The 22377-nt window shown below is 35.5% G+C and overlaps 1 protein-coding gene across 1 annotated transcript in view; it reads left to right on the top strand.

Moving 5' to 3' along the window:
- Ostm1 (osteoclastogenesis associated transmembrane protein 1) overlaps positions 1–21401 on the top strand; it is a 30521-nt gene extending 9120 nt beyond the window's left edge. Inside the window, exons 3-6 of the mRNA XM_005330139.5 lie at positions 9648–9745; positions 13464–13634; positions 15154–15319; positions 19091–21401. Of these exons, the coding sequence (XP_005330196.1) occupies positions 9648–9745; positions 13464–13634; positions 15154–15319; positions 19091–19146 (491 nt within the window). The 3' untranslated portion in view covers positions 19147–21401. The remainder of the gene's footprint in view (positions 1–9647; positions 9746–13463; positions 13635–15153; positions 15320–19090) is intronic.
- The last annotated feature ends 976 nt before the right edge of the window (positions 21402–22377 follow it).

Below are 22377 nucleotides of genomic sequence, written 5' to 3' on the forward strand. Positions count from 1 at the left end.
CTTACATTTAGTATTTCAAGTGGAATTAAAATAGTTTTCTATAATTTTGGACTCCTCAAATTTTTCGACTGTTTTCTGTTTATTTAGTGCTAGGCATTCTAAGACAAGCATTTTAATAGAATCTGTACCAAATTACTTTATAGAGCTTCTCATTATACTCCCTGCATACCTATTTAATAATGACAATATAGACATTTTCTGAAAATGTTATTTAAAGGATTATTCAAATAATTTAAACTATCAAAATTTAAGAAAGCATTCTTTCTTGAACAACATATACTTGTATAATGTAGCATAAGATGTAGCATGAGAAAAGGAATTTGAAGGAAGGAAAAAATTGGGAGCTAAGCAAGGTAACAAGTCAGCAATTAAATAAAAAGTCTAGAACTAAATTCAAAAGGTTTTATGACTGTTCATTTTAGAGGACAGTGTTTTTTCATGAGTTAATGCCTAAGATTTTCCCCCTTTTTCTCAGGGGATTGACCCAGGTTCTTAGGACACTCTGATGCTGGGTTACCCCCAGAGCTTTGTGTTTTTCTTTTTAATATTTTTTAGCATTGACGGATCTTTATTTTATTCATTTATTTATATGCGGTGCTGAGAATTGAACCCAGTGCCTCACACATGTGAGGCAAGTACTCTACCATTGAGCCACAACCCCAACCCATAACTTTGTGTTTTAAAGTACTGTTTGGTCAGGTGCCATGGTGCATGCCTGTAATCCCAGTGGCTGAGAAGGCTGAGGCAGAAGGATCAGGAGTTCAAAGCCATCCTCAGCAATTTAGCTATGCCCTCCATCGAGACTGTTTCTCTAAATAAAATATTAAAAAGGGTTGTGGATTTGGCTCAGTGATTAAGTTCAATCCCCAGTACTAAAAAAGAAAACAACTACAAAAAAAAATTAAAGTGTAGTTTGACAAATTCATTGTACAATCTCCACTTTAAGAAATATAAATACACTTAGCCCCACTAAATTTTAACTTTTATACTGTAGAGGTAGACATGTTTCATATTCTTTTTTAGTAATACTGGTGATTGAACCAAGGGCTACATGGTTGCATGTGCTCTACTAATTAGCAACATCCCCAGCCCTTTTTAAAAATAATTTCGGTTTGAGATAGGATCTTGCTAAGTTGTCTAGGCTGACCTTGAGCCTGTGATTCTCCTGCTTTGGCTTCCCAAGGAGCTAGGATTACAGGTGTGTACCACCATATGCAGCTTAAAAGTCAGATCTTTTACTAAAAATAAAGTAAAGTACTCTCCAGCTCCTGCAAGATCAATTAGTTCTACCTAAAATTCAAACTAGATAATGTATAAAAATGCCTTTTAAAAAATACCTTTTAAAAAATGAAATTATACATGTTATAATGTCAGCCCTACACTGATCAGGCATCAGCAGCTTCATCTTTAACAACTTCAGATCTATTAAGCCATTGATTTCTTTGGATCCTAGCTGTCTTATGTTGATAATTAGTCATATAAATACTTCTTTTTAGCTTTACATGTAAAAGAAAAATCAATGTCCTGTCTATCTAGTCTTTTTTTTTTTTTTTTTAATCAGGGACTTTAAAAAAGTGTAATTACTCTTTTAATAAAATGGCAGAAGGTGATCACGTCACACTAAAATTTTAAACTAATCATGCTGAATTAGAAATTTGATTAGGGTGCTATAATTTTGTACATATACAAAAATCACAATATAAATATTCAAAAAACAACTTCTGGATAAATATCTTTTTATTTAAACACAAAGAATGACCAGCTTTCTCAGAATCTGTGTGAAATTGTTAAGCATGTGCCACTAGCCCACTTATCTTTTTTTTTTTATTACTATTAGTTGTTCAAAACATTACAAAGCTCTTGACATATCATATTTCATACATTTGATTCAAGTGGATTATGAACTCCCATTTTTACCCCATATACAGATTGCAGAATCACATCGGTTACACATCCACGTTTTTACATATTGCCATATTAGTGACTGTTGTATTCTGCTACCTTTCCTATCCTCTACTATCCCCCCTCCCCTCCCCTCCCCTCCCATCTTCTCTCTCTGTCCCATCTACTGTAATTCATTTCTCTCCCTTGTTTTTTTCCCCCTTTCCCTTCACATCCTCTTATATGTAATTTTGTATAACAATGAGGGTCTCCTTCCATTTCCATGCAGTTTCCCTTCTCTCTCCCTTTCCCTCCCCCCTCTCTCGTCCCTGTTTAATGGTGATCTTCTTCTCATGCTCTTCCTCCCTGCTCTGTTCTTAGTTGCCTTCCTTATATCAAAGAAGACATTTGGCATTTGTTTTTTAGGGATTTAGCCCACTTATCTTAGTTACCTTTTTCAATGATCAGATTATTAAATTTGCAGATACATAGTTGATAAATGATGCCAGTAGTAGGGATCTTAATAGTAGATAGTATGGAGTTGGTATAGTCTATCATCTAAAAGGAAAAATGGAAAGGAAAAAAATTACAAAAGAAGAACAAAGACCACTAATTTCTTTAAAAAGTTTGTTTTTAACTCAAACTTAAACCAATATGTGATCCATTTTGTACAAATGTATATTTTGAAATAAAATGTCTATTTCCTTTTGGTAGTAAGTAAAAACTATTAATTATATAAGTAAAAAAATTAAATGAATTTAAGAGGCTCTCTTTGTGCTGCTGTAATGAAATACCACAGATTATGTAATTTATAAACAATAAAAATTTATTTCTCACCATCCTGGAGACTGGGAAGTCTAAGATCATGGCTCTAGCAGGTTCAGTGTCTGGTGAAGGCCTATTCCTCAAAGATGGCACCATCTGCTCTGTCCTCACATAGCAGAAGGGACAGAAAGGGCAACAGGGGAACAAAAACCATGTCTTCACATAGCAGAAGAGTGGAATAGCCAAAAGACTCTGTGTAAAACTTGTTTTGTAAGAACCTTAATCCTGTTCATGAGGCAGGAGTCCTCATTGACTTAGTCAGCTTTAAAGGCCCCATCACTTGATACTTAATGGTCATATTGGCCATTAAGTTTCAACACCCTAGCCACCCAAATTCATGTTATTCTCACATGCAAAACACATTCATTCCATCCCAATAGTCCCCAAAGTCTTAACTTGTTCTAGCATCAATTTTAAAGTCTATGTTCAGCCCAGAGCAGTGGCACATGCTTATAATCCCAGGGACTCTGGAGGCTGAGGCAGGAGGATTGTGAGTTCAAAGCCAGCCTCAGCAAAAGTGAGGCTTTAAGCAACTCAGTGAGACCCTGTCTCTAAATAAAATATAAAATATGCTGGGGATGTGGCTCAGTGGTTGAGTGCCCCTGAGTTTAATCCCTGGTGTCCCCCTCCCGAAAAAGTTTACATTCAGAGCTTCACTGAAATATTGAAGCCAGATGTAGGTATGCTAATTCTATAATAAACAGCTATTATTAAGCATATCAAACAGGCAAGTGCCACAGTGCCTGGTTCTTGTGTCTTAATTTTTAACTAAAGTGGAGTGCAGGGGCACATATCTATAATCCTAGCAACTTGAGAGACTGAGGCAGGAGGATTGCAAGTTTGAGGCCTGCCTTTGCAACTTACGGAGACCTTATCTGAAAAATATAAAGGGTTGGAGATGTAGCACGGTGGCAGAATGCTCTGGGGTTCAATCCCCAATACCATCCCCCCAATTTTTTAACTAAAAATATAAAGAAAAATATTATAGTTGTACAATGTATGTGTTTTAAGCTAAATGTTATAAAAGATTCAAAAAGTTTAAAAAATACAAAAGTTCATGGAATAAAAAAGTTACAGTAAGTTAAGTTAGTTTATTATTGAAGAAAAATCTTAGGAATAAATTTACTGTAGCCTCAGTGTGCAGTATTTGTAAAGTCTACAGTTAATATTCTAGGCCTTTGTAATCACTCACCCAGAGTAATTAGTTCTGTAGGTACCACTCATGGTCAGTGCCCTAAATAGATTGCCATTTTAAATTTTTTGTACTGTATTTTTATTCTGCCTTTACTATGTGTTTAAGTTTTTGTTTTATTTTATTTTATTCTAATTTGTTATATTATTATATGTTTAGGTGTACAAGTAGTTAATCATTGTGTTATAATCTAGTACAGTAGCAGGCTTTATTGGTTTGTAGCTGAAGAGCATGACACTATAACATGTAGCCTAGGTCTGAGGAAGGCTATACTATCCAGAGTTGTTTACATACACTCTGACTTTCACACAATGAAAAAATTATAAAATGAAGCATTTTTCAGAATGTGTCCCTGACCTTAAGTTATGCATGACTGTATTCAGACCATAGAAGTGGCTATTTGAATTTTCGTAAAAATAGTATTATTTGAAAATATAAACATATAAAGATATTGTTAGAAGGGATATTATTAAAAATAATACACAGCCCAAAACCTCTACTGGATTTAACTTTTTTTTTCCTCCTTCTTTGGCAGTGCTAGGGATTGAACTCAGGGACTTGTACATGCTAGGCAAGGTCTCTACCACTGAGCCACATCTCCAGCCCAATTTAACTTGAAATAGGGTTGGCACCTAGTTTCTGTGGTTATTGTTTAATGAAAAGAAGGATAGGAATCCAATAGAGGATGAGTAGCATCCACGTTCCTTTTTTTCTTCAGAATTTCTGTCTTTGAATAGTATTGCTCTTGATAGGAAATGAATTATTAGAAATTGATGGAACATCAAAAGAAACGTTAAGAGTCCAGCTCTTCACCTGTGGTGTATATACACAATGGAATATTACTCAGCATTAAAAGAGAATAAAATAATCGAATTTGCAGGTAAATGGATAGAGTTGGAGAATATTATGCTAAGTGAAGTAAGCCAATCCCAAAAAACCAAAGGCCAAATGTTTTCTCTGATATGTGGATGTTGATCCATAATGGGGATGGGAGGAATGGAGGAACTTTAGATAGGGCAAAGGGAAGGGAGGGGAAGCGGGGGATGGGAGGTAGGAAAAATGGTGGAATGAGATGAATATCATTACCCTAAGTACATGTATGAAGATACGAATGGTGTGACTCTACTTTGTGTACAACCAGGGATGTGAAAAATTGTGCTCTATATGTGTACTATGATTTGAAATGCATTTTGCTGTCATGTAGAACAAATTAGAATACATAAATAGATTTTTTAAACAAAGAGTCCAGCTCTTTCTACCACAGTATAAATAACATGGATATTAGCTTTTCCTTGTGGAGAATGACTGCTAAGGGGTAAAGAAACTATATAAATGATTTTTCCTGTACAAATTATAAAGCTGTTAGCAGTAATATATTGTTGACATAGGAATATATAGCCTTGTTATTGAGACCTTACCTGGTTATCTTGTATATACCAAGTTGAGTAATTAGCAGAGTGACCAGATTTGATGAGACTATGGACTGTTTTATTGTCAAGTGTTTTTTTTTTTTTTTGGCAAGTAGTATATATCATGAACTATTATTGTATTAAGAAGGGCCTCCAAATTTACTATTTCAGATGTTTGCTCTTACGTGGTAAAAACACTTTTTCTTTGTGAGCAGCCTATACCTACAGTGATATGAATGATAATTTATGATTACAACAATGCTATTGAACCACTATGTAATCCTGATATACATTCTGATTCATAACAGGAAGATTAACCTAAAATTAGTACATATGGCTTATGCACTGATGTTTGAAAAGTCAACAGTGAAACTTACTGGTTAACCAGAAGGTCAGTTAATGAGAGCTCTTTCCCATATTTTACCTAGTGGAAATGGACTACTAAGCATCAGAGTTTATTTATTTGTATCTTTAAAATGTCTACGTTTTCTTATTAAGTTTAATTAATAGTTTCCACAGTTTACTTTAGATATTCTGAAGCTTGCCCTGTTAGTGATTATTGTTTTCTATAAAACTGATTTTGAAAACAGCAGAGTTCTTTATACAAACTTGTAATAGATGCCAAATACTTTATTTAAAGATGCATAATTCCCATTATGATGATTTTTTGGGCTTCTGTGAAAGGACTTCACTTGGATCCTTAGCACCTTTAAGATTGCCTCTTAAGCTGAAGCCTGAGCCCTCACTGAGACAGAAGCTATGCTAATGTGTCCTTGATGAGGCTCCATTGATTATCTGAGAGAGGGAAATTCATAATGACCACTTCACTTAGTGCTTATAGGAAGCTTTATAATTGCTAATATTCTTTAACTTACTAATTTCTAAAATACATAGCTTCTCACTGTTTATAACCTTATGCCCCAGTTTCAGGAAAAGGATAAAAGAGGAATTTACTGAAGTTCTTTTGTTTTGAAGCAGAAAGTCAGGGCTTTTTAATAATGAAGACATTTTTAACCCTATAAAATAATGAACTCCTTTGTGCCTTATGATTCTGCTAACATTTATTGAAAAAGTTTTGATGGTTGAGTACAGTGCTTAACCAGATGACAAGAATGTATTAGCTTTTAGTTTAACTTGCAGATTATCTTCAGTGAAATGTAAATGGCTGTTAGTAAAATACAAGAGATTATGTCTTTTCGTTCTCCAGAGAAGTTTTGTTTATAAATTCCTTTTTAAATAAAGAAATTATTTTAATTATGTATCATGTGTAGAAGAAATTGCTATGGTCTCTCATAGTAAAAGGCTTTATACTATTGCAGGTAGTGCTGGGACACATGCTGCTTTCCTTCTTATGTTGTATACATTAGTTGTCATGACATGGGTCATCATAACACAGATGTCCTGTTACTGTGGATGAAATTGTGCTCCCTCAACTTCCCTGCAAGGCATCAAACACAAAATGTGTTGTTCAGTCTTATTAACTTAAAATACTAATATTCTATGTCTATGTAATTGTGTTTACACACACACACACACACACACACACACACACACACACACACACACATACATACATACTCTGCCTCATCCCTAAGAGAATTCAAGAGTACTTCATGGGGCATTTACACACATACAAACACACACACACACAAACACACATTTTCTTTTTTTGGGGGGAGGTACTGGGGACTGAATTCAGGGACATTCAACCACTGAGCCACATCCCCAGCCCTATTTTGTATTTTATTTAGAGACAGGATCTCCCTGAGTTGCTTAGCACCTCACTGTTGCTGAGGCCGGCTTTAAACCCAACATTCTCCTGTCTCAGCCCCCTGAGCCACTGGGATTATAGGCATGTGCCACTGCACCTGGCTACACACACATTTTAAATAATTTATTATTTGAATTTTGTGAAAACTGACAATTGAATAATATATTTAAATAGTAAAAAAAAGTGGTACAATTAACAGAATATAGGAGTCTGGAAAGTATTTTTGGTATTTCTGTGCCTTATGAACTTGGTATATGGGCCTCAATATATCACCTCATTTCTCTGGCTTAGTTTCTTAGTTTCAGTTTGTAAAATGAACCCTCAGATTTTTAAATGATCCGGTGAGCAGTTAGTATGGAACTCATGTTCTTGGGAAAACAAAGCTGCAGAGAATGTAGGGTATACGAGTTCAGAGAGAGAAGAATCTAGGACTTGGTTTACTAAGAGGGCCCCATGTTCACTGGGTTCAGAGGGGGCCCTGCACAGGCCGTGTGTTTGAGGGAGTGAATGGGGTGAATTCTAGTTGGCTTCTGAGGCAAGAGTGCCCTTTCATAATTCATCCACCTAGAGGAGGAGCCTTTTTCTAATTTGCCCAAAGGAGTCTTAAAGTGCTGGTTGCTGCTGCCCAGTTCACCCGGTTCGGGTTTCATTTTGGTTGCCAACTCTGTTGAGTTGGTAGAGACTGCCTGAATCCCTGCACGGTGTAAGATATCTGTGTGCTGGACGAAGGAGCCATGGCGTGTATTTGTTGACTCTGAGTCTTGAACTTTTTAATTGTCAGGAATGTAGCTGTGAATGTGTTGCTTATTTTGCTGTGTTTGGGAGTACAAGCTCAAGAATCAGACTGAGTACACATTCTGGCTTTTTGCTAATCAGTTTCATGTCCTTGGGCAACCTTCTTAATTTCTCTAAGCTTCTTATTCTTGCCTCAAAGAATCATTGCAAGAATTGAATAAGTAAATGTGTTTCAAATATAAGCGTAGTGCTTGGAACTTAACAATTACTCAGCACATGCCAGCTTTCATTGTTGTGATTGTTGTTTTTCATAGTGCATGAGACATCCTTTAGTGTTGTGTCCCAGTGTCTACCTGTTCAGCTCTTGTCTACCAAAGAATTCCATTTGGATCATTGCAGTAGTTTTCTATGGCATCTCTCCACTCCTGGTTGAAAGATTTTTATATATTTATTTTTTTTGGTGGTGGTATTAGGTATTGAACCCAGGGCCTTGTGCAGCTAGGCAAGTGCTCTTCCATTGAGTTACATCCCCAGCCCTTCTGTTTTATTTTGAAACAGGGTCTTGCTAAATTGCCCAGGCTGGCCTTGGACTTCATTTCTTCTGCCTTGGCTCGAGTAGCTAGGATAACAGGCATGCACTACCATGAATGGCTGAGAAGATACTCTTAGTTAGCGTTAACTTTCTGAGTCAGGTGGATGCCATAAAAAGCTGTCTGTTGAAATTAAGGGGGCAGGAATTGGACTGTGGACTAGGGAATAGAAAATATTTGGAACATTCCTGTGAAACATCCCTGTAGAGCGATTAATAGGGCATCTATGATGATGTGACTTCATAGGTCACATGAATTTGATTCAGGTTCTTTTAGTATAATTTTAGAATTTTATGTAATTGTGTTCTAGAACCAGAATCAGGAGTAGAGAAAGCAGATGGAAATGTTTGTGGATATGTGGAAGACAATGATTTGAGGAGATTAGTTAAACTGCAACCACCAGAGTGGGATCTGAAGCCCTGCTGTTGAGCCTGACTTGGAGATGATAGGCTGAGAACTCAGGGAGAGAAAAAGACAAAGGGAAGATGAAGAGTAGATTCACTAAAGAGGGGAGAATGGAGAAGTAAATTGCAATATATTTATTTTTATGAATATATTTTTTCATAAAAAAAGCAAAGGAATGAATTAACTTGAGCTAATGCTAAGCAAAAGTAGAAGTTGCAGAGGAATACAATTTATATAAGATTTATAAAAACATGTAAGACAATTCTGTTTATTTCCAAACTTTACTTAATACTTTTTGTCAGTATTTGGTTAAAATTTGCACCCATTTGTTTCTCTGGACTCCCAACTCATGATAGAATGAGCAAATTAAAAAGGCTACCCTATTAGGTACAATAAATGACCCTGTTAGTGAAGTTGGAAGAGACACAGAACTACTAAATTTGACACAAAGATAAAAAGGGAGAAGAATTGAGGCAAAATTAATGTAGCATAAACAGTGTTATGCCTAAATAGCACTATTAAGAGACCTGATTTTCATGATTATGACCTTTTTACCATTAAAGGTCAATTTAAATTTCATTTGGTATGATATATTGTTTATATAAAAGGAGGAAGGTATGTAATTATTTTAAGATTTTCATGAAAATGGCGGATTTAAAAAATGTTTTTGGAAACTAATAAGGGTGAACTTCATGCATTTGGAAAATTCTCTTATGTGGAATACTTCATGCTTGCTGAAATAAAGGATTATTATAGTGCAAACAAAAGATGATAACTTGAAAGCTAACTGACAACATGAAATTGTTGCTTGTGATGTAGTAATATACTTTTTTTGACAGATTGTTTAACAGACAACGGTGAAGAATTATCAAACAGCACAATATATTTCCTCAATCTATTTAACCTCACCTTGACCTGCTTTGAGCATAACCTTCAGGTACTTTATATATATTTGAGATTAAAATGCTGTCTTGTACAAATGAATAATGTCTAACTCCAAGTTTTTATGACATTGTTGGTATTTATCTGTATCAGAGGAATTAGTAGGTCTGAATTTGTGTTCTTCAGTTCTTCTGCTTGCAGATATTAAGACTGCAGTTCTCTCATAGCTGATCTGCCTGCCTTCAAGTGTTTTTGTAGTGAAGATTTGGTGAGATAATGAGTGTGAAAACACTAACTGAGGCATACAGATGTTTAATTAAAACACAATGTTGTTTAATCCGACAGTAATTTACCTTGACTTTATTTATACAATAATGGGTATTTCACTGTGCAGTATGATTCTGTCTACAGGAAGCTTTTTTTTTGCCTCAATATTTGCTTAACTCAATATTATACCCTTAAAAGGCATTATTTAGTAAGGTAATCTTGAATAATAAATTATGATACAAAAGGTAGCCTTTAAGAATTCTAACTTATACGTTTTTGTTGTCTCCATCTCTGACCCTTGAACTTTGGTATTGGAACTTACCTGGTGGTAGTGAAGTATGAAATTAGAACCTTGGTAAAAACTGTAGTTTTGTATTTATTTGCACAATAAATAAGTAATCCCCACAAGTAGGTATAAACATGTGTCGAGTATGAGTATGTATGATTTCCTGTTTAATAAATGTTATTATATAGAGTTATAAATTTCTCTGAGAAAAACAAAAAAGATTTCCTATTTTCCAAAATGTGTTCTATAGGACATTAATAAAGTGACCTGTCAAAAGAGGGTTTAATATTCTACCAAGGTTGGGAAATGCTTCACTACAGTACTTAAGGACTTTTAGTGGACTCACGTATTTTGTAAAATTTAGTGGACTCATGTATTTTTATAAAATTTAGTGGACTCATTTAGATGGACATTTATGTTGACCACATTTACCAAATCTATTTGACCAGGGAGCTCTTTGGTTTAAGAGACCAGTGTTCTAATGAATATATTTGTAGGATATTAGCCCTTTTTCTGTGATTTTAGTTGCAAATGCTATTTTCCTAGTTTGTTGTCTTTCCATTGTGCTTTCTTTTATCATGAAGAAAAATTTAATTTTGTTGGATTTACCAATTTTATAATGACTTATGGTATTTTCATTACATTAGGAAGGCTTTTTTCCCCACATTGAGATACTTTAAAATTTTGTTTTAGTACTTTTATGGTTTCACTTTCTATATTTAAGCATCTTTTATCTTAAGATTTTTAAGAAATAGGTCTGAATCTGTAGTTCTCTCTCAGTTTTCAAGATTAGACAATAGCTACTTCTTCCCCAGATCAAGGTAGAATTCTATAATTCAAATAATCTGAAGCCTTAAAACCAGGTTTCTAGTAAGTTAGAATATTATACCTAAGCACAGGGGAGGCCACTTCAAGCAAGAATTCCATAGGACGTCATTAGATGCTGCAAGGCACTTTGGCTGCTCCATAGAGGAGCTCAGGTGAAGGCAGGCCAAAGTGGAGGTGTGGAGGTACAAACTAATAGGAGGCTGCACAGGAGAGGGTGTTGTTGGCAGCACTGAAGAAAAGTAGATGAATTCAGAGCATATTTTAGAAGTCTGTGTGCAGGATTTGCTGGTGGAGTGGTTTGGGTTGCTAGTGAAGGAAAGCACAGCATCTGGATGTAATTCTAGGCTTTGGTCCTGAGTGGCTGAGAGGATGATGGCATGGAGAAGGAGGAGCGAGTTTGTAGGGGAGTGGGGTTAAGAATTCTGTTTTGAACGTGTTAAGTAGGATGTCTCCATTAGACACCTGAGGTGAGATGACGCATGGGATTGGTTATAAATGAGATTGGAGCTCGGGGAAGAATTGTGAGCTGGAGATAGAGGTTTGGGAGACCGCAGGTCCAGATGGTGCTCATAGTCACCATCTGGATGAGAGTGAATGTAGAGAGATGGAAAGGGGCCCCCAATACTGCATCCTGGGACACTCCAGTGTTTTTTAGGGTTTGTGTGTAGGGGGAAAGCTCAGGAGAGGAGTCAGTAGGAGACAGCAAAACAGATAATGCAGTAGCAGTGAAATTTTGGTGATCTTGGCTGTGGCAGTGGCTTTCAGTTCAGGTGAATAGCAGGGAGGTAGGTTTAAGTGCCAGGTAAGGTCCAGCTTCGTTAGTAGGTGCCTGCAGGTAGCTTCTGTGGAAATCTGGCCTGTCCTGGTGACTATGGAGAGGAGCTGTCTGCAAAGTGCTGGTTATCCCCACAGGCAGAATGAAGCTGTCATGCCACATGTCAGTACTTCACTGTTAAAAACCACTGCCACAGAGAACCTTTTTTCATATAACTTGGTATACTTGTGAAGACTTGTTTGGTTGACTCAGAGAAGTGGAATTGTATTAAAAGGACATGTGCATTTTGAGTTTTAATAAAAGTGGCTAAATTATCCCCCATCAAGATTCTGTGCTCAATGTTTGATTTTCAAACATTTAGGTTCAGCTAAATTTTTCTGTGAAAATTAGGTGATGGGCTTTTTTTTTTTTTTTAAAGAGAGAGAGAGAATTTTTAATATTTATTTTTTAGTTCTCGGCAGACACAACATCTTTGTTGGTATGTGGTGCTGAGGATCGAACCCGGGCCGCACGCATGCCAGGCGAGCGCGCTACCGCTTGAGCCACATCCCCAGCCCATGGGCTTTTTCTTATGGTAGACTAAGGGGAGGCTATTTTTCTGTCAAATAAATGGTGAGGGTAACATTATAAAGGCTACATTAGTTTAATTTTTTGATTTGTCCTTTTTTTCTTTAATTCCCATGTTCAGTTAATGTTCTTTCTTCATACAGTATGGCAAAAAATGAAGGGAATAGAAAGCAATGTGTAGCTGGGCATGGTGGTGCATGCCTGTAATCCCAGTGGCTCAGGAGGCTGTGACGGGAGGATTGTGAGTTCAAAGTCAGCCTCAGCAATGGTAAGACTAAGCAGCTCAGTGAGACCTTATCTCTAAATAAAACACAAAATAGGATTGAGGATGTGGCTCAGTGGTCGAGTGCCCCTGAGTTCAATCCCTGGTAACCACCCCCACACCAAAAAAAAAAAAAAGAAAGCAATATGTAAACTTGTTCTTGAAAGGACATGTGTCAATCTAGAAGTATAAAAAACAGATGTTCTAACATAAGTTATGTCTCCATCCCTTATTGAGGCTATCTAGTTCTTTTGGAGAGTCTCTCTCTCTCTCTCTCTCTCTCTCTGACTAGAAAGGCCCAGATTAAGAGTTTTCTGATCATTGAATTGAGTGGGGATCTAGTTGTAGTGCCTTTTCCTTTCCCATTATGGAAGTCCTGTCTCAGGCAAACTTTGGTGAAGACAGCACAGGCAGGGGACATATTTAGTCAGCAGTGGGATGGATATGTGCAGATATTATTGATGAGATAATTGGAGAACTTTGGCAATTTGTTATAAGTTACTCGGCATATGAGTTAGTGTTGTCTACATTTGACATTGGCTGGTGCTGTGGTTTTCAACATTTAGGGCATTTAGAAAGTGCCAAATATTTTGCCATGTGCTTCATATACCGGGTCTCTAATCTGTGGGACCTATAATACAGGTGATTTAGTAATGCCCTCAACCTCACAGCTCAGCACTTGAACACACCAGATTTGTCTGCTGTCTTCTGGAAGATTAGATAGTTATTATATTAGATATTATTTATGATGTTTACTGAATGTATTACATCTGCCTTTGTGACTTCAGGAGAATTCACGCGGTCTTCTACCACCAAGAAATTACTCAGAAGTGTGTAAAAACTGTCGTGAAGCATACAAAACTCTGAGCAGTCTGTACAGTGAAATGCAAAAAATGAATGAGCTTGATAATAAGGCTGAACTTCCTGAAACACATTTATGCATCGATGTGGAAGATGCAGTAAGTACTTGCTTCTGATATGATGCATATTTTGCAGGGTTGTTAAATATACCATTAGTAGTATTATCTCTTTTGGAGCCACATTGGAATCTGCATGTGCTGTCTTCAACCAGAAATAACTGTGTGGTAGTTATAAAGTAGAATGTCCTGGTCTGTCAAACCAAATGGAAATTGATTAGGCACTTCACAAGTGAATTGACAATTTATTACTTTTTTAAAAAAAATTGAAATATGTGCTATTTTCAGAGGTTTGGGCATTATTGGATGTTTATTTTCAATTATACCGTGTACTCATTGTTTATTAAAGTTTCTAGATTTTACTATAATGTGTTTGAGAAGCCATTCCTCAGTTACTTCCTATCCCATTTATTTCTTTACAACTCTTACAATCTGAAAATACTTATTTGTTTATAGTTGTCTCCTCTCACTAAAATATAAACCACATGAGGACAAGAACCTTGTCTTTTTTGTTCATTTTTCAGATAATGCCTGGCATAGAGTGGGCTCTTAGTAAATAGTGTATTAATTGAATGGTCAGCAACAAATCTTTTCTTTCCATTATATAGTCAGCCTTTACATAGGTCACCACTAGATGGCGATCATGGATTTTTAGGCAATATGATGCCTGAGAAGGCACTGGAGGAAAGAAATTACTGGCTCAGAGCAGAGAACTTACTTGAAATTAAAATTGATAAGCTTAATGGGTGCGAATAATGAGTGTGAATTATCACAGCAACTCAGAAGAAACTGTAGTGGACTAGTAATATTCAGGATGGTTTAAAAAGCACTTAAAATCACTACGTCATGAGGACTTTTGTTTTTACTGTCCTGTTCCTATTGCCTAGAATACTACTTGGTTTGAAGTAGGCTTTCAGTAAATAATGAAATTTTTTAAGGATGGAAACAGGGTTTAACTACATTCCTATTAATATAAGTTCTCTGTTTGAAAGCTAGGAGTGATTGATATTGTTATACTTTGGTCAGTATTATGAATTTGGAATCTGACACTGTTGTATTAATGTAAATTTTATTTTTTTATTTGTAGTATCCTAAAAAATTTTTATGGTACTAGAAATTGAATCCAGGGATGCTTACCACTGAACTGCATCTGTCCCCAGCCCTCTTATTTTTTAATTAATTTATTTTTTTATATTTATTTTTTAGTTGTAATTGGACACAATTCCTTTATTTTACTTATTTATTTTTATGTGGTACTGAGGATTGAACCCAGGGCCTTGTGCATGCTAGGTGAGTGCTCTACCGCTGAGCCACAATTCCAAGCCCCCATCCCTTTTTATTTTTTATTTTGAGAATAGGACCCTACTAGTTGCAGTGGCTGGCCTCAAATTTGCGGTTCTTTTGCCTCAGCCTCCTGAGTTGCTGGGATTACATGTGTGCACTACTATGCCTGGCTTGTATTAATGTAAATTTTATACAATGAGTAGTTATTAACAAAATAATTATAAGAACTTGAAGACAAGTTAAATATAAAATAGAATAATGTTATTTGTTGTTTCAGATGAATATTACTCGAAAACTTTGGAGTCGAACTTTCAACTGCTCAGTCTCTTGCAGTGACACAGTGCCTGTTATTGCTGTTTCTGTGTTTATCCTCTTTCTACCTGTTGTTTTCTACCTTAGTAGCTTTCTTCACTCGGAGCAAAAGAAACGCAAACTCATTCTGCGTAAGTTTTTTTTTTTTTTTAAACAATTATTCATTTGTTTAGATAATATCCTGTATTTAAAAGTTTATGCCTGTTTTAGAAATGATTTTTATTCTGAGAACTCAAAAGTGTGTCAGCCTAAAATGGCTTTCTGCTTTACCTTTTACAATTATGCTTTCTAATGGAACAGATTTGTGAGAATTTTAGGAGTGCTGATAATAAAAAACAAACCTGAGGATGCGTGTATTTCAGATGATTAACTGAGAAAGCTGTATTTTCCCCAGAATAAGGTTGATAGTAGCAGAAGAGTATCAGCAGGGTCCTTGCAGTTCTACCGTGGTAGTAGTAGGAACATAAAGATAGCTCTTAGGCCATCGGAGTCCTGGTAGAAGGACTTACAAGTGGAGTAGTCCAGAAGAAAATTATAATTAACATGCCGTTTGTTTATGAACAAAAGAGAATTGTAGTTCCAAGGACGTTCCTTGACATATGTCACATGCTCAGTGTGGACTGATTTCTTTCCCTCTCCCCTGCCAGCAGGGCAGAGCAAGAGAAGCACTAGCTTGAAGATCCTGTCTAGCTAGAAAAGAGTGACTCTTGGATCATACAAATTTCTCCTTTATTGTCACAGGGAAAGAATGGGCTTGGCCTTTAGTAATTTTAGTATTTAAAAATGAATTTTTTTAAAGAAAAGCTAATCTTTTTTCTCTTAAATATTATTTGTATTCTAGAACCCTACACTTTAAAAGTTCTTTTCCCCTTAAATCCTCTCTCTGGTACTTCTTCATCTGATTTCACTTCTAATACACTTACCTTAAAAAAATGATTATATGTAGATGAGTTTGTACAGAACCTATAATATTTTTTTTAAAGAGAGAGTGAGAGAGGAGAGAGAGAGAGAGAGAGAATTTTTAATATTTATTTTTTAGTTCTCGGCGGACACAACATCTTTGTTGGTATGAGGTGCTGAGGATCGAACCCGGGCCGCACGCGTGCCAGGCGAGCGCGCTACCGCTTGAGCCACATCCCCAGCCCCAGAACCTATAATATCTTGCCTGAGTGTTTTAGTCAGCTATTTCGCTATTGTGACTAAAGATCTGACCAGAACAACTATAGAGGAGGAAAAGTTTATTTAAGGGCTCATGGTTTCAGAGGTCTCAATCCATAGACAGCAGGCTTCATTCCTCAGGGCTCAAGGTGAGGCAGAACGTCATGGTGAAAGAGTGTGTGGAGGGAAGCAGCTCACATGATGATCAGAAAGCAAAGATTCTGACTTCACTCACCAGATACAGATATATACCCCATAGCCACACACTAAATCCCAATAACCCCCCTCCAGGTATCATTCAGTTAATCCTGTCATAGTATTAATGCACTGATTGGGTTAAAGCTCTTGCAACCCAATCATTTCTTCTCTGAACTTTCTTGTATTATCTCACCTGTGAGCTTTTGGGGGACATCTCACATTCTAAACCATAACAAGCAGTTACTGAATCCCTGCCAAAATACTAGCATTGTGGTAGGAATTGGGATTAAAAAGGAACAAACTGAGTGCGGTGGCACACGCCTGCAATCCCAGTGATTTCGGAGGCTGAGGCAGGAGGATCCCAAGTTTGAGGCCAGCTTCAGCAACTTAGCAAAGCCCTAAGAACTTAGACCTGTCTCAAAAAAATAAAAAGGACTGGGGATGTGGCTCAGTGGTAAAGCACCCCTGGGTTCAATCCCTGGTACCAAATTTTTTTTAAAAAATAAAATAAATAGAATAAAGGAACAAGGCATAATTCATGTCCTCAAAGAATACACTGACTCTGACTCAATTATTACAGTATGTAGTAGAGGTAGAGACACAGTATGATTCTGTTTTAGGTTGAAATTTACCTCTACACCATTGCTGGAGGTGGGTGTGGGGGGAATTTTAAAGGCCATGAGGATTTATCAGGAAGAGACTAAAGAGGCAAGAAGTTGTAGGTATATGTACCTACCAGTATTGCTGCCTGGTCAGTTTATTAAGTAATTTGATAATTGGTAATAAGCTAGATCACACACACACACACACACAAAAAAAAAAACAAACTGCTGATTTAGTTTTCTTCCCTAAAGGCCTTTTTTTTTTTTTTTTTTTAATTTAAGTTTGCCCTTAAGTTTAGGCTTAAGCAAACACACTGGTCCAGGAAGTCATCTTGTCATTTTGCATGAATCGGGAGATCCCGATTGAAACTATAGCAGGGTTCTCATTCTTGACTATCAAAATTTTTACAAAGCTTGAAAACAAAACAAAAATGGTGCCTGAGTTCCATTGCAGGTCTTCCAAATCAGACCTCTCCTCTAGGTTACAAACCATCGGAGTCAGGAGATTCCTAGTTTTCTGGTATAAGGTACTCTCACACTGGCACTGATGTTTTTCATTTCTAAAGCTCCGAATGAGAAATATTCTTATTTAACTGTAAGAATAAAACATATTACCATTGCCAAATAGGATGATTTTTTTTCTGTTAAGCCTAATAACCCAATCCCATTAGCACTGCAATCAAAACTGATTGTTACATATTTTCTTTGAAGCTATATATATTTGTGTTTGTGTATATGTTTGTGAATGTGCATGTGGTATACAGTTTATTTTTGTAAGTCATTGAATGTATTTTATAAAGAGTTCTTTCACTGATTTTTTTCTTTCATGAAGTACTGGGGGGTTGAACCCAGGGCCTTGAACATGTTAAGCATAATCTTTTTTTTTTCCTTTTTTAATTATTTATTTATTCTTATTTGTTATACATTGATGGCAGAATGCAATTCACCTCATATTACACATATAGAGCACAATTTTTCAAGTCACTGATGGTACACAAAGTACTAAGCATAATCTTTATGACTGAGTTACACCCCCAGCCCCTAAATTTATTTTTTTAATCTGAAAACAGAAGCAAATTTTTTTGTTTCCATATGGATACCTTTCCTTTTCTTTTTCTCACTATATTGCACTGACAAAATTAGTTGCATGATGTTGAATAAGACTAAATATCCTGGTCTTATTCCAGATCTTAGGGGAAAATCATTCAGTTTTTCATAATTGAGCATAATAATTACTGTAGAATCTTCTTAGCTACCCTTTATCAGAAGTTTTCACTGACTTTTCTTTTTTGTGTGTGTCTGGGGTCTGTACTGGGAATTGAACTCAGGGGCACTTGACCACTGAGCACTTCCCCAGTCCTATTTTGTGTTTTATTTAGAGACAGTGTCTCATTGAGTTGCGTAGCACCTCACTGTTGCTCAGGCTGGCTTTGAATTCACAAAGCCAGCCTCCCAAGCTGCTGCTGGAATTACAGGCCTGTGCCACTATGCCCAGCTTCACTGACTTTTTATTATACTATATAGCACTTTTATCATCTAAGTAGATTGCTTTTATCTATATTACATGTTCAAGAAAGTATAGATTATGTTTGTTTTATTTGGTACTACTTCTAGCCATGTCATATGTAGTTTCTAACTAAGTTGTTTTTCAAAATTGGTAGAAAAAATGGAATTTAATATTTAGAAGATTGAATCTATTTGGATTCAAACAATAGATAAATACTGTGCTTACATAAAAATAATAAATAATGGGCTGGGGATGTGGCTCAAGCGGTAGCACGCTCGCCTGGCATGCGTGCGGCCCGGGTTCGATCCTCAGCACCACATACCAACAAAGATGTTGTGTCTGCCGAGAACTAAAAAAATAAATAAATAAATAAAAATAAAAATAAATAATTATGTTTAAAAATTAAATTTAAAATATAATACTTTTGTCTTATCTAGCCAAACGTCTCAAGTCCAGTACCAGTACTGCAAACATTCAAGAAAATTCAAACTGAAACCAACAAGATGAAGACCTGACATCTTATCACACAAATGATAAAACTTATTTTGGTGGAAGATAAAACTTGATTGAAAAGAAGAACTGTCAGGTTCTTAAGAAATGCAAGGACTTTAGTTTTATTTTTAAATAAGAATTTTCATTTTTTTTTTCCTTTTCACCCCTTTTTAAAATTGGATATTTTTAATTTTTAAGCATAGCAGTGTTGTCTATTTTAAAGTATATTTGTTATTATAACAAAAAATGCAAGAACAATCTTTGTTTTATTTTATAGGCATGTTATTACTATTTGAGACTTCTAGTATCTCCCTATGAACATAAATACCTCAAGTAAAAAAGTTTTTGAAAACAAACACTTAAAATTAATCACAGCAAAAACTTTGAAAAAGAAATATACTTGCCAAAAGATAGCAAGTGCAGAAGTTAATTTAAATTATTCTCCGTTGCAGTATTATTATTATTATTTTTATTATTTTGAGACAGGATCTCATTAAGTTTCCCAGTCTGGCCTTGAAGGCGAGATCTTCCTGCCTCAGTTTCCCCAGTAATTGAGATTACAGGTGTGTACCACTACGCATGCCCCTCCCCCTGACATTGTAGTATTATTGTTACAGATATATTGTCATATATGACAATAATACATAATTCAAACTCTGATTTCCCTAAAATCATTTTTGAAACCACTAATTATAGCCCTTCCTAACAATTTTTCAAAGTGGTAAACCACATAACATTTATCTTTGTAAGAAGATTTATGGTAACTGGTTTCTTACTTGACTTTTATAAATAGTATTTTACATCTTAGTTTTGCTTTTATTTCATAAGTAATTTGAATTCACTGGACTGCTTTATTATATTCAGGGCACGATGGATTTTTTTTTTATACCAGGGATTTGCATTGTGAATTACATTAAGTTATTTGGCAATTTATAATTTATTAAAACTTTAAATCAAATGTAGTATTATCACATTGTATTTAAATTGTGAGATTTTTTTTTAATGTAAATTTTCTCTTGAGTTGTATAAGAATTTTTGGAGGGAGAGAAAGGAGGAATACAAAACTTCAGGCTGAGAAAACAGACCTGAGGGGATGCTCATTGTAAGACTATTGAATGGTACATATTAGAGACATGAATCAGATGATAGTCTCACACAGGAAGCAGTTAGATTAAGATGATGTTTAGTTTTTGTCCTAAAGTATGTAAATCAGGTAAAAATGATATGACTAAAATGAAGTAACTTTTCACTCTCAGAAAACAAATTCTGTTTTGGAATATTTGTATCAGCCTTTAAAAAATATATAATTTTAGAATTGTTTATGAATTTATTTCTCAGGATTATAGAATTGAAAATTTCATTTATTAATTCCTTCTTGCTTTCTTTATGAAAATAGGCTTTTTTTTAAATGTTGAGAATAGGAAGGCTCCTATGTATAAGCAGAGTTCAGCTAAATAGTAAGAGGGTTTGAACTCTTTATACACTAAAAAAATACTCCATAGAGAATTAAGAGAGTGTTTTAATAGTTTTTTTTTTAAGTGTTTACCACATACACAGAGTGAAGAGAAGGCTAATCCTGGGATATCTGACGTATCCAGAAGCTGTTACCATTTTTTGTGGTCTACTGTGATCTATTTAAACTATGCTGCAGCTCATTCTGCTGTTACTATTCCCACTGCTGGTACAAATAAAGCTGTCTTGATTTGAAGCATGTGTTTGAGGGCCATTGAAAGCAATCTTCATTAATGCAGATGAAACCAGTTTACTATGTTCAAAGTTAGAAAAATGACATATTTGAGTATATACGTAGTGACTTTGTGAGCACCTTTCAATATTATATGTTGGAAAAACCATTGCTTTGGGATATAAAGCTAATAAGCACTTTAAAAAAGAAAAGACAGCCTTTAATATTTTTATGGTGGGGTCATTGCTCTTTAGAAATTGCATCAGCCTTAGTAGGTTTTAGAAAATAAAAATTAAGTGCTACATTAAAGGAGGGTATTTCATTCTGTAGTGATGGAAAAGTTCTGAATTGAGACATACAGCTTATGTATATACACAAGAACATCTTTAAGTTTTTGACACTTTAAAATAAAGTAATTTAAGGAAATTACAATGCTGTAATTGGATTTTAAATACATTTTTGGAAACTTCAGTTGTAATTTAACATCATATCTCAGTTTTTCATGTATTGAGTTTAAGTGCCCATCTGTCTTATAACTTTACTGCAAATAAAAATGTGCTTTTGGATTATTATTATTTTTTGGTTGAATTTGAGTGGTGAAGATCACACCAGATATTTTAACATGTAATTCTAAATCAATGAATAACATCAAAGTTTAGTTGGCAAATGATACTTCTGTTGGGATAAGCATTTTCTAATGTTTCATGGATGGGCTCTACTTTTTACTGCACTGTACTCCTTATAAAGTGAAATGTGCCAGAACAACATTGCAGTTAGGATTGCATTCCTGTCCAGAGACATGACCTCAAATAAAAAATAGACATCACCCATAATGAATTTTGAAAACAAACATATACTATTAACCTGTATAACAATTTTAAATGGGAAAAACTGTGTTCCCATTATATATCCTTGGATATCTGACATATCCAAAAGCTGTTTTAAAGATTTGAGAATACACATATATTTATTTACGTGTATATGTGTGTAGGTATGTGTTCTCATATATATTATATATCTTTTTTTTTTCTTTTTTCTTTTTGCAGTACTGGGGATTGAGCTCAGGGCTCTGTGCTTGCTAGGCAAGTGCTCTACCACTGAGCTACATATCCCATCCCTTTTTTTTAATATTTATTTTTTAGTTTTTAGGTGGACACAATATCTTTATTTCTTTTTTTTTAATGTGGTGCTGAGAATGGAACCCAGTGCCTCATGCATGCTAGGCGAGTGCACTACCACTTGAGCCACATCCCCAGCCCTCCCATCCCTTAAAATTTGAGACAAGATGTTCCTAAGTAGCCCAGGGTAGCCTGGAACTTGCAATCCTCCTGCCTCAGCTTTCCAAGTAGTTCCAATTATGTGTATATTCTGAGCTAGAAGAAACCTTAGAGGTCATTTGGTCATAAATAATCCCAGAGCTGGACGGATCCCTAGAGACCATCTAATCTGACCTGCTGGCCACTACATGGATGTCTCTAAAAAGTATGTGATTTACTTCCTTATCTTCTTAGCTAGGGAAGCAGAATATTCATAGAGGGTTGAGACACC

This window comes from Ictidomys tridecemlineatus, chromosome 8 (assembly GCF_052094955.1).
Source record: "Ictidomys tridecemlineatus isolate mIctTri1 chromosome 8, mIctTri1.hap1, whole genome shotgun sequence".
NCBI lineage: Eukaryota > Metazoa > Chordata > Mammalia > Rodentia > Sciuridae > Ictidomys > Ictidomys tridecemlineatus.